The sequence below is a fragment of the Balaenoptera ricei genome, chromosome 18 (assembly GCF_028023285.1).
Source record: "Balaenoptera ricei isolate mBalRic1 chromosome 18, mBalRic1.hap2, whole genome shotgun sequence".
In the NCBI taxonomy this organism is placed as follows: Eukaryota; Metazoa; Chordata; class Mammalia; order Artiodactyla; family Balaenopteridae; genus Balaenoptera; species Balaenoptera ricei.
This window is the reverse complement of record NC_082656.1, coordinates 25,146,845-25,160,973: the sequence shown is the minus strand read 5'-3', so window position 1 is coordinate 25,160,973 and position 14,129 is coordinate 25,146,845. Positions and strand designations below refer to the sequence as shown.

Here is a 14,129-nt window from a genome sequence, read left to right as displayed (position 1 = left end):
ACACACACACACACACAGAGGAATATTATTCAGCCATGAAAAAGAAGGAAGTTCTGCCATTTGCTGGACCTTGAGGGCATTGTGCTAAGTGAAATAAGCCAGACAGACAAAGCAAAATACTGCATGCAATTGCTTGTACATGGAATCTTAAAAAAAAAAAGTCAAACTCTTAGAAATAGACAGTAGAAGAGTGGTTGTCAGGGACTGAGGGGTGGGGGAAATAGGAAGAGGTTGGTAAAAGGGTACAAAGTTTCAGGTATAAGATGAATTAAGATCTGAGTATATAACACAGAACATGGTGACTATAGTTGATAACTCTGTATCATATAATTGAAATTGGCTAAGAAAATAGAACTTCAATGTCATCCTGAGAGTGAGCTTGCATGCGTGAGAGAGGAATAAGTGTCTATTAATGTCCAACTGACATAACTGATGTGTTCTTAAAAACTCTATAAAGTAAAATTTCATATGCCAAATGCATTTTCCAGCAAATTCTCAAAAATGGGTCCAGGGATGGTGGGTTAGAGCTACTGGAGATGTCCATAGCTATAGCGGATCCTGCAAAAAGCAAATGATGTTAGACTAACAATTGGCTGTGGGGTGGGTATGGCGGATGGGGAGAAAGCTAAGAAGTGTGCCGTGGCTGCAATACTCGACAACGCTTTCTATTGGCTTAATGTGTCCCTTTTGGAACCTTCCTCACAAAACTAGAGCTGCTCTCTCTGAATCGCTCCCCCATGGGAGATACTGTGCAGCAAACACCTTTCACTATGTGGGAGATAAGGAAGAGTTAATGGATTCAGGGAGCATCACTGAGGATAAACGTGGAGTCTCCTGCTTGAAGCAGCACTGAAAAAGGTTTGCTAAGGTTAAAGAAACAGACTGCTGATGGTAGCAGGGCAACCCTCCCACCCTGTTCATCTTCCCACCTATGTGAGGGCATAATGGGCACCACTCCTCACCTGCACAGAGGCTGCCAGCCAGCAGCTACCTGAATCTGGGAGAGCTTCAGGGAACCACAGGAAAGGAACAGGAAGCATCCCAGGAGCTGGGCTGGCCAAGGTCCCTCTTCAGGTTGTTAATTTCTCAACAGTAGTCAATAGACTGTAAAATCAGGATTTTCACTGCTTTTACTAGCTTAAACCCCAAGCTACTTCAATTCAGTTCCCACAGGCACTAGTTGAACTCTGCCTGTTAATGCCTTTCCCTTTGCTGTTCTTTTTGACTGTCTCTCTGGTTCTGCCAAATGGTTTTCAGTTCAAACACCTCAGAAAGCTCTGTTTCTACTATGAGACTGGTTTGTAAATCAGCAATAAAATTGAATGTATTCAGAAAATGGGCTGGATGCTGAGTAATTGGGGTTTTTTAATAGGGGAAGAATAGAAAAACAAAGCACTTAGAAATCATAAAAGGCAACTAGATGACATAGCTGAGAAGTACATATTTACTTTTTATTTCCAAGAATAAAACATATTTATAAAACATACTGTACTTACAGAAATTTGTGAAAGTCAAAATCAAATCAAAGTTATGGGGCTTCCCTGGCGGCTCAGCGGTTAGGAATCCACCTGCCAATGCAGGGGACACAGTTTCGAACCCTGGTCCGGGAAGATCCCACATGCCGTGGAGCAGCTAAGCCCGTGCGCCACAGCTACTGAGCCTGCACTCTAGAGACCATGAACCACAACTACGGAGCCCACATGCCGCGACTACTGAAGCCCACGCGCCTAGAGCCCATGCTCTGCAACAAGAGAGGCCACCGCAATGAGAAGCCTGCGCACCGCAAGGAAGAGTAGGCCCTGCTCGCCACAACTGGGGAAAGCCCGCGCACAGCAATGAAGACCCAATGCAGCCAAAAATAAATAAATTAATTAATTAAATAAAAAATCAAGTCAAAGTTATATCCTCTTTCTTTCCTTTCTTGACATGTTCCCCATAAGAATATAAATACATAACTTCATCATTAATCTCACTAACCTTCAGCAAATCCTTACTCTTACAGTAATCTCTGGTGACTACAAATTCCTGAAGACCCTTAAAAGATTGCCCTAAGACCCCTAATCAAAATTACTGTAAAGTACATTTAAAACAAAAGTCCTAACTAATGGAGATGGTTAAGCATAACAAGTTGTTCTCAACAACAGTACTGCGACTTCATCACACAGTGTCCTTAAGTTTGGAGCTATTCCACAGAGAATCCTCAAATTTGAAATTCTTTCCCTCTTCCAGTTTATGGATCCTATGTTTCTGGATCACCAAGGATGGTAAATGAAATACCTTTCAGGCTGGAATTCCTTATTTGGTAGGATTCCTTGGTTGCTTTTGTTTTCTTCCTTGAGCGAATGGATTTGGTCTTACCGTAATGTTTATTTTTATACACATGCCCAAAGGCCTCCTAGTGTGTTTTTATAAATCTAATAAATACCTCATGATAACTAAATTTGTTAACATAACACAAAAGATGTTGTCCGTTACTTAAAATGTACACTGTTTCAATTAAATAAGGAGTCTAGTGCATACTTGCAAAGTTATAAAAGATTTGAATATCATGTTTGGATACTTTTTTAAAAAAAGCAAATGTAAAACTTACTGCCTTTTAACTGGCAAATTTATTCAAATACAACAAGATGAACCTTTATAACACATATTGCACAGTTAAACTTTAAGATACACTTTGCGTTTTTAGAATATAGAAGTTTAATAGGTTATCAAGTTGAACCAGCAAATTGCCTACCTTTTCAATACATAACTTTGTACTATGTCCTATCATATAAACACTCCAAGTAGTTCTAATTGCAAGCTTAACATAAAATACTACAACTGTCATTACACTCAGCTTTTGAGATGATTTCTCCACCAAAACAAGAGCCTAAGATATGTTTCACAAAGTTTCAATTATAAAAATAATACACTGTTGAGATGGACTTCTATCAGTTGAAAACAACCATTGATTTTTGTAAACTCCTGCATTCCTCCTTTCTATTATGTTGTTTTTGAAAAGCTAGCAAGTAGAAAAACAGACCAATACTGAAAAACAAACTGTGATGTAATAAGAACACTAGCATTCTAAAGCAAATCAAGCTAATGTGAAGGAAAGCATTCCAAATAAAAACAGACGATACTTTTAGGGCCTCAACCCAGTTTCCTCTCATCTCAGAGTGAGCCTCACTGTCTGTTACTTACTGTTTTTAAAGATGTACAGTCTAGTAGGCAAGAAAATGACTTGAAAATTAATAAGCTAGGACCTGTTGTTTCTCATCCTTAATTCTGAAAGCCAGGAAATACCACTTTACTGGCCTATTTTAGAGTAATTATAAATTTTAGTAAATAACTTGAATCACTTCAAAGAGGCTGCAGAAAGCTATTATTAAATTGTCACAAAATTTTATGTTTGAAAAACATAGGAAATACACAGAAAATTGTAATTCTAAAACTGAAATGAATTTGTCTCAAAACAGCCTCCTGCCTTATCCTGTAAGAACTAATTAGTTCTCAAAAATCAGAAATTGATCTAAATAATTCTATTGCTTTTCTGCATTAGAGAACGCTATAAATGGAAGAGTTCTTAAATGTGTTTGATGGGGAGAATGACAACAATGTTTGAATAATCACATCTATCCCTTACATACTTAAAAACAAAAGTCATTCTACTTAAAATAGTTTAAGATTTCCCAAGCCTCTAGGATGGTGCCTATTCAGCTGAGTATCTTCTTTACACCAAGACCTATGCTGTGGTCTAACCTGCTGCGTTCTCAATCCTGTTAGACCCACCCTAGTTTATAAACACCCCCATTTTATAAACAATATTTTGTAATTTTTGCTTTATAGCCTTGAAAAAAACCCATAGGCAATATAATATACCTATACACATAATTTCAAATAAGAATTCAGGATAATGCCTACATTTTATTATAGGGAAAATAACTTGTTAAAAAATAATACATACTTCAACAAATGTATGGGCACAGCTACACCAAAAATATGAAGTTGGATGCTTGCAGCTACATGTAGAATCACTATGCATATGAAAACTATATAGACTGAAAGAGGTGTGCTACATTTGTAACTCAAATACCATCAGTGGCAATGTTCTCAGTGGTGTGATCTTCCAGAATGGTCAGTGTAGTAGGCAGAATAATACCCTCCACAGAGATATCCATATCCTAATCCCCAGAACCTGTGAATATGTTACCTTACATGGCAAAAGGAACTCTGCAGACGTGGTTAAGTTAATGACCTTGAGATGGGGAGATTATTCTGGATTACCCATGTGGACCCAATCTTATAATTTGAGTCCTTAAGGTTGGAGGATGTTTCTCAGCTGTGGTCAGAAAGAGAGATGGCAGCTTGAGAAAGACCCAGTACTCCACTGCTGGTTCTAAAATATAAGGGGTTATGTGCAAGAACTGGACAGAGGTCAACCTAGAAGCTGAAAAAGGCATGAGTGAATTCCTCCTTAACCTGGGTATAGGGAAAGGCTTTCTAGCCATGACTCAACATCTAGATGCAATAAAATAAAATATTAATAAATTTAACTACAAATTTTTTTAATTTACAAGGCAAAACCTAATTTATTCATAAATAAAATCAAAGTATAACTGACAAACTGAGAGAAAAATATATGCAGCATATATCATAGATAAAAAGCAAATATGCCTAATATTAGAAACTTAAAAATTGAGAGGAAAAAAGACCAAAAACTTAGTAGAAAAATGGGCAAAAGAAACGAACAGATAATTTACTAAGGACCGTAATAATGGCCTTTAAAAATAGGAAAGATTTTCAATTTCTTTCCTAATATAAGAAATGCAAATTAAAACTACTCCTTAGATACCATTTCTAACCATCAAATTGGCAAACACTAAACAGCTTGGCAGCCCTCTCTGTTGGCATTGTTGGTGGGAATGCAAAATGGTATAATCCTTACAGAGGAAAATTTGGCAATACCTAACAAAACTACACATACATTTACCTATTGACCTAACAATTCCACTTCTAGGAATTAATCCTGAAGATACACTTCTAACAATGTGAAAATACATATGCAAAGGTTATTCATTGCAACTTAGTTTGTAATTACAAAATATTGGAAACAACCCAATTGTCCATATATAGGAGACTGGTTGAATAAACTCTGGTATAGCCACATGATGGAATAATATGCAACTATAAAAGAAAAAGAATGAGGAAGAGCTCTATGAAAAGACAACTACTCTCAGTTTATCATTTCTATTTCAAAATTCAGAGGATGTAGAACTTGCATGATGACATACATTTTTTAAAAATGAATTTTATAATAAAAGAAATTTGAAGGAATTGAGCCAAGTAAATTCCTAGATAGCCTTATGAAGGTTATTCTTTGTGGGAAAAAGAAAAAATACTAAGAAGACAGAAAGGATGACAGATTACAGCAAAATAAATCAAGAAAACAAAATGATCTACAGAATCATACAGAAAGCTAGTCTCTGAGGTTGAATACAAACCACTTAAATGAATACAGACTCTTGAAATCTTCATGAAAAAAGTGCAAATTCAAGACAAAGACAAGAAGCAAGTAAAAAAGTCCAAGACATAGGGCAGTGAAAACAAATGAGAGAGAATAAAAGGTCAAGATATTTCCACTGTATTAGGATACACAGGAAGAAGGAGGAATTGTAGATTAGATGGAAGATGAAGAAAAGGATTTGGTTTGAGTTTAGCTATAGGAAGAAAAACTTAGCTAAGGGGTCAAAAATGATCCTAAGACTTCAACATGTTTTAGACAGTGATTATGTTCATTATAAGTCTCTTAAACTTATTTGACCTTAATTTTTGATTGGAGTTGACTTGGCTTTTAATCCAAGTAGTACTTAAACAGAAAAACGAGATCTCAGAACTGGTGCTGTTTACGATGGTGTGGAAAGAAATCTGGAAATATGCCCTTATCTGGTTGTGAAAGAAAAGAATAATAACCTGTATGTCTTCAATACTATGAAATCACTGACTTCAACACTAAAAAAAGAATAACCAGTTAAAAGAATCTGACCTAACACTTGAGCCAAATGATTTAAGATTTGTATAACCTATTATAAAACTTATTTTATGTACTGCCACAAATCTGTGTAAAGGCTCTGTTTTTCTTTTTCTTCATATGAAATCCAGTTCTAAAAATAGTCAAGTCTAAAAATAAGGCAAAACCCACATATTAAGTGTAGCTTTATACATGTACAAGTAACAGGGAAATCTCTACATCTTCTAGGAAAACAGATGTTGACTTACTTATTCCCACTAAATTCTCTATGTTGGGTCAAACTTCTAGAAATTTTTCGTTAATATGGGCTATATTATTATAAAACCAAAATCTAATCTTTAATCCTATTAAATTAGTTCCTCTGTCCCAAAGAAATAGATGAACGCTACTAATAAATATGAAATTATAAGCAAAAAGAGTCTTAAATTAATCTCAGGAGCTTGGTTTCTATCATGAAAACCAACTAATTAACAGCTTACAAAACCTGCAAATGTCAATACGGTGCCTAATATATGCTTTGATCCAGTTCCTGGAAAGAAGCCATATGGAGAGAGAAAGAAACAAACTCACCTACAAAACATGTTCCCATTATTACACTTCTCTATCCCTTTCTGAAGTCTATACTTCAGAAACCATTTTTTTCTCCCAGACATTTCTCTAAAGACTAATGAGCAGAAAAGCAAAATTGGAAAAGGGGTTTTCAGAATATGTGATTACTTTCCTTATCTCTGTACCAGTTTTCCCAATCCTTGAAGGACATCTATAAGGTAGATAGTGTGCATGCTGAGGATGGGCAAAATATTCTTATGGCAAAACTTGTGTGCCTTTTGAATATCATCACCCATGTTTGTCAGATAGAAGATCAATAAGATATGTCTAAATGATCTTACCCTGTGGCAAAAATTAGAAGAGACTGACTTCATATCTCAGAAGAGTATCAGGTAATAGAATGGTCTGCCATCAAATTGAATAGTATAATTTTCCTACCTTTGTTTATTTATCAATCAACAAACAACAGGAAAGTTAAAAAATACATTAAAATAAAATAATATTTTTGTGAACTTATTGTCACTCTCCAAAAATATATAAGAAAATCTGTTCTCAACCTATTAAACTAATTCTTTCATGCATAAAGATAACATTCTCAATGGCAGGATACTTTCGGTAGTTTTTCAGTGGAGCTGAGAGAGCTTAATTGATAGATACATACATACTCTCTTGTTTGGTTCTTTTAATGGATAGCAGGATGAGGTGACTGCAATCTTCACAGTTCAAGCATATGCTCATAGGATAATTTATCACTACAGTGTAAGAATCACCATAAACTGACTACAGAAATCTAATACAGAAAGAGTACTGGCTGGAAAAAATTGATGAGGCATAAATTATTTCCAGCTTTCATAGAATGGGAGTTTTTATTTTCATGTACAGAATAATAATGTGTACAATTTTAGAAATAATATTACTAATAAATGGGGATGGAGTCAAAGAGAAAAGAAATATTATCCTCAAAAGGTCTTCTCCATATGATTTCAAAGCAATGGCAGCTGGAAAGGTTAAGTTATGCTTGTATTTATCCTAGACTTATAAGTGGAATATGATATATTTATAATAAAATTTAACTTGTTTTAAAAATATATTGATGATTTGGGATTTTTTTTCTCTCCATTATTTGGTAGAAAAGTATCTTCATTGGAAACTAGAAAGTTGATGGTTAACACGTTGGTGAGATGATAAAATGCCATCCTCAGATCACTTCTAACCTGAGCTATGGAAAGTTATAGACAGATGAACTAGAATATTGAGCTAACCATCACCAAGAGGGTAATTTTCTAAGAGGGCAGGGTATTCGTCATTGCATCTTCCATGAATTAAGCAAAAAATATACTCTCCTCTCCTGCCAATTTCCTTATTTCCCTTAAAAAATCCAGTAGACCTAGAATCAATTCATAAAGACTCACTTTAAAATATATTTTCGAAAAATATATATAAATATATATATTTTCAGTGGGTTCCAAGACTTGTCACCTGCTGTACAATGTAGAAATTTATTTTCTTTCCCCTACATGTTTATTGCTCAAGACTCGGGATATCAGTACTGGTTTAAGTCTCTTCACCTTGATTTATATTCTTCATGATTTCATAAGCTTGGATCATATGCTTCTTCATAAATTTCATCTTTTAAAATCATGGAGCATTTCTTAGTAAATATTTGAATCATTTAAGTCCTTAATCAGTTAATTATCTTAATTACCTTTTCTTCTTTTTTTATATAACTACCTTTACCTGTATTTCTAGAAATATAACAAAAACTGTACAAAATAGTAGGAGGTATATAAATCCTCCACAGTTTTATACCAAGGCAGGATGCTTTCTCTTTCATTTCCAAAATTCTTTTCAAAGTAACTCAAAATACTAAATGATACCTTAGTGCTTTGAATGAGTTAAGTTACCCAGAAGAAAGAAAAAAAATTAATTTCAGGGAGAATTCTCAAATATCTTTTACAATAGATTTTTCTGCTTATAGCCCAAAAGTTACCAGTACCATGTGATTATAATTGCTTCTAACTCTGGCCAATTCAACCAATAGGCACAAAGTAACTTAAAGCAGCATGAAAAAACTCTCAACAGAATCATTTGAAATATGAGCTGTTAACAAAATTTTCTATGATAAGGTCACAGCAAGAAACTGGTTTAAATGTCGGTTTTCAAAAATAAGAACAATTTTAATATAAATATATTTATTGTCAGTAATAATTAAAAAGTTAAACAAAAGAATAAACTAAAAACACAAAGTGCTTCCTAAAATTTAAGTAAATAATATATCACATCCACTATCCAAAATTGTTCCAAGAATAAAAAACAGAGACTCTGCTAGAAGTAAAAAGATACCATAACCAGCCAAACATGAATACGTAGAAATCGGTAAATTAGCAGGATAAAAATGTCTTAGAGATATCATTACAAAAAAATACATGACAGAAAATTTCACTCTGTAAAAACACCAGCTGTAAGTTTGCTTTTCTATAATACTATATTCAGCATGTACATCCACCAGAATAATCCATTCAAAAATACTTAAGAATAAATTTAACCAAGGTGATGAGACTTGTACACTGAAAATTATAAAACATTGCTGAAAAAAATTTAAAAAGACATAAACAAACAGAAATTCATCTATGTTTACAGAATAGATGATTTAATATTGAGATGACAATACTACCCAAAATGATCTATAGATTCATTGCAATTTCTATCAAAATCTCAACTTTTTTTTTTTCATAAATAGAAAAAACCTATCCTAAGATTCATCTGGAATCTCAAGGGACCCTGAATAGCCAAAACAATCCTGGAAAAGAAAACAAAGTTGGAGGTCTCATACTTCTGATTTCAAAACTTACTATAAACCTATGGTAATTAAAACAGTGTGATACTGACATAAGGGCAGACATATAAACCAATGGAGTAGAACAGAAAGCCCAGAAACAAACCGTCACGTATATGGTCAGTTGATTTTTTACAAGACTGCCAAGATCATCCTATGGAGAAAAGACAGTCTTTTCAACAAATGGTGCTGGGAAAACTGGATATCCACATGCAAAGATTGAAGTTGGATACTTACTTTACACCATATACAAAAATTACATCAAAATGGGTTAGAGACCTAAATGTAAGACCTAAAATTGTAAAACTCTTAGAAGAAAACATAGGGGAAAATTCATGACATTGGACTTGGCAATGATTTATTGACTATAACACCAAAAACACAGGCAACAACAACAAAAAGATAAATTAGACTTCATCAAAATTAAAAACTTTTGTGCATCAAAGGATACTATCAAGAGAGTGAGAAGACAACCCACAGAATGGGAGAAAACATTTGCAAATAATATATCTGAGAATGCCTTAATATACAGAATATATGAAGAACTCTTACAGTTCAGCAACAAAAAGACAATGCAATTAAAACATAGGCAAGGAACTTGAAAAGGTACTTCTCCAAATAAGATATATAAATGGTAATAAGCACATGAAAAGATGCTCAATATCATTGGTCACTAGGGAAATGCAAATCAAAACCACGAGTTACTACTTCACACCCATTAGGATGGCTATTATAAAAAGCAAACCAAAAGGAACACAGAAACAAAACAAAACAAAAAAACAGGAAATCACAAGTGTTGACAAGGATGTGGAGGAACTGGAACCCTCATGCGCTGCTAGTGGGAATGTAAAATGGTGTGGCTGCTATGGAAAACAGTTTAGCAGCTCCTCAAAAAGTTAAAGGTAGAATTACAATATGATTCAGCAATACCACTCCAACATATATACCTAAAAGAAATGAAAGCAGGGACTCAAACAGATACTTGTACTCCCGTCTTCATTGTAGCATTATTCACAATAGCCAAAAGGTAGAAACAACCCAAGTGTTCATCAACATATGAATGGATAAACAAAAATATTATTCAGTCATAAAAAGGAATGAACGTGTGAGATATGCTATAACATGGATGAACCTTGAAAACATAATGTTAAGTAAAATAATCTAGAGACAAAAGGACAAAAAGTGTATGATTCCCTGTGACCACCTAGAGGGGTGGGATAGGGAGGGTGGGAGGGAGACGCAAGAGAGAGGAGATATGGGATATATGAATATGTATAGCTGATTCACTTTGTTATACAGCAGAAACTAACACACCATTGTAAAGGAATTATACTCCAATAAAGATGTTTAAAAAAAAAAAGTGTATGATTCCATTACATGAGGTACCTAGAATAGACAAATTCATAGGGACAGAAAGTCACATAGAGGTTACCAGGGTCTACAGGGAGGCAGAATATTTATTATTTAATGGTTATAGAGTTTCTATTTGGGAATATAAAAGAGTTCTAGAAATAGCTAGTGGTGATGGTTTCACAACATTGTGAATGTACTTAATGCCAGTGAGTTGTACACTAAAAAAAATGATTAAAATGATAGAATGGATAAACAACAAGGTCCTACTGTATAGCACAGGGAACTATATTCAATATCCTGAGATAAACCATAATGGATAAGAATTTAAAAAAGAATGTATACATACATATAACTGAATCACTTTGCTGTACAGAAGTTAACACAATATTGTAAAACAACTATACTTCAATTAAGAATAAATATTCAGTAAAAGAAAAAAAAATAAAATTAAAAAAATGGTTAAAATGGTAAATTTCATGTTATGTACATTTTACCACAATAAAAAAATAATAATCTATTTGGTGAATACCTAATTATCTCCCACTGCTGCTGAAACCTATTTTGTTTAGATTTCCAAATTACTATTATATGTACTGTGTGTGTGTACACATGCTTGTAAAATGGATCTCTCTTGAAAAACAGACCCTGGTATGTTGGGCACATCAGATATCCTAGAACACACTTTCAAAAATTTCAAATAATTATAGCTGCACTCCAACTTGATAGCTGTTTCAGTTATTTATCTACTTCAAAATTAACAGGTACAGCTGAAGGAAGAATATCCACAAATTCTGCTGATGGTCCAAAAGTATATGTTTATAGTCCAAGTGCTAAAAATGAACTTATTACCTGATAGAGCATGATAGGTTCTATATTGTATCCTAAGGTATCTGCAAAGTTCTTAGCGATGACTGTTTTTCCACAACCCTACAAATGGAAACACAATCATTCAAGGGATAAGTCAAAACAACCAAAAGTCAGGAAACAGAACTTAGCAGTGAGGCTGCTATTCTTACTTTTCCTCCAATTAAACATATGTCCTTAACCATGTGAGACTGCATCATTTCAGCCAGTAGTTGTTTATGACTTAAAGTTTGTATAAAACGGTCTGATGTGCAAGGTTGACTTAATGGCCTGGTCCCAGCTGGCACCTATAATTAAAGAGAGGTAAATATAATATGCACATGTTTTTCTCAAAATAATAGTTAAATGAAAGCATACAACTGCCATTTAAAAGCCCCTACTAATTTCCTGCTCAATTCAATTATATACTGTTTTTGATATTTCAATAGAGCAACAATTATTTTCTCATTCACACATCTGATGATCGTTTTCATCAAATTTCCAAATCAATCATCCCTCTAAAATTAAAGCCCTATGCTGTCAGACATTTTCATATGAATCAAGTAATTTTCATACTATTTATAACTTATAATAACAATGTCACTGCTTGAGAATGAAGGTTTTTGCCCAAATTTCAGTTATAAGCACAGAATTTAAAATCAGTCTACTGGGATTCTCCAAAATCACCAAAGATCTCCTGATTTCTAAACTGTCCACAAATCTTCTTCCACTCTTATTTTAGTTCGCCACTCAGAAGCATCTGTTCTTAAAATCTCCTCCCATCCTTCACACCTACTTCCTTTTATTTCCTATCTCCTCCTTATTAAAGTCTCCTGGATTTCCATGCCCTGCTGGGGACTCCAGACTTGATCATACTGTAGACAACACAAACTCTAAAGAATTACAAGTTTGGAAGTGACAAGATCAGATTTGTTTTTAAGAAAGATCATCCTGGTGGTAACATAGAAGGCTAACTTGAAGGGCCGGGAGGCAATGATGTTAGAAAGCCATTACCAAAGGGAAGCATGAAAGCTCACTCATATCTCATGTCCCTGGACATTCTGTTCAAACCGCCTGAAATGTCCTATCACCTTTCCACTCCTGGGCCACTGGAAAACTCCTGTGTCATAAGACTTAGCTCAAGCCCCATCTCTTCTCTGAAACTTTCTCTACTCCTTCTCCTGACTCCTGGTGTTACTTCCGTCTCTACATCTCCGTAGCCATTCCAATGCAGTTCTTACTCATCTGCCTCTATCCTAGACCGTCAGCTGTGAGGTCACTTGTCTGAAGGAGACAGAAGAGTGTCGTGTGCTGTCTAGAAGGCCCAGCTGTGCCATTTGGTAGCTAGTGACCATGGGTGAATTGATTACCCTCTTCACATCTGTTTTCTAATCTATAAAATGGAGATAATAAAAGTTATCTCCGGGGTTACTGGGGGATTTAAATGGCATAATATATGTGAAGAGAAAAATACAGTGACTAGTACACCTCAGGCACTGAGTGGATTTTAATACAGAGCCTGGCTCATGGTAGACATAATCAATGTTTCCTTTGATGATTGAGTAAATACAGTGACCTGAATAAGTATTACTAATATCACGTTCAAACAAACAAAAAAGCCTATCATGAATGCTTGCTCTGTCGTAACATAAGAAGGCAAGCATTTATTCTTTCCTACATTCACTTAGAATCTAATCGTCAGTATTTTTCAGGCTGTGTTTCCTAGTGTCAGCTTCCTATCACCTCTTAGGGTTCTTAGGACCCTCAAGGGAAGGGTTAGAAAAAAGGGAGGCAGAGCAAGCAGTTGGAGCTCTATGACCAAATATCGTTACCCTCCTCTCAAAAATTGTTCAACTACAAGTGCTCCTCTTTTAACTGTTTCATGTAGCTGACAAAGATTTGATTTGAAAAGAGCATTCCTGGGCTTCCCTGGTGGCGCAGTGGTTGAGAATCTGCCTGCCAATGCAGGGGACGCGGGTTCGAGCCCTGGTCTGGGAAGATCCCACATGCCGCGGAGCAACTAGGCCCGTGAGCCACAATTGCTGAGCCTGCGTGTCTGGAGCCTGTGCTCCGCAACAAGAGAGGCCGCAATAGTGAGAGGCCCGCGCACCGCGATGAAGAGTGGCCCCCGCTTGCCGCAACTAGAGAAAGCCCTCGCACAGAAACGAAGACTCAACACAGCCATAAATAAATAAATAAACCCAAAGTTTAAAAAAAAAAAAAAAGAGCATTCCTTAGTTGCTAAAATATGTTTGAAAACAAATGACTATTTCTTACCAAGGACTCAGAACACAAAACGCTTTCATTACTAAACACTTTATTTGATTTTCCCAGAGGCTGACTTTGGTTTTTGATGAAAAGCTATCCCTATGTTTCTCCTGAACGTTTCCAGTTTACAAACATACATGACTCTGGATATATAGATATACAGATACACGTATATAGATGTGATGTTATGGAACCAAAGAAGACTTATAAGGGAATCATAAACCCAATTTAGGTCATAAAAATGGACAGAACAAGGCACATCTTAGAAAG

General features: G+C 35.1%; 1 protein-coding gene across 2 annotated transcripts in view; it reads right to left on the bottom strand.

Annotated features, from left to right (window-relative positions):
* Positions 1 to 14,129, bottom strand: part of VWA8 (von Willebrand factor A domain containing 8) — a 360,366-nt gene that overhangs the window by 267,626 nt on the left and 78,611 nt on the right. For both annotated transcript variants that reach the window (XM_059902829.1, XM_059902830.1), the window contains exons 11-12: positions 11,765 to 11,899; positions 11,598 to 11,675 (exon numbers count right to left, since the gene is read on the bottom strand). In XM_059902829.1, the coding sequence (XP_059758812.1) occupies positions 11,598 to 11,675; positions 11,765 to 11,899 (213 nt within the window). The remainder of the gene's footprint in view (positions 1 to 11,597; positions 11,676 to 11,764; positions 11,900 to 14,129) is intronic.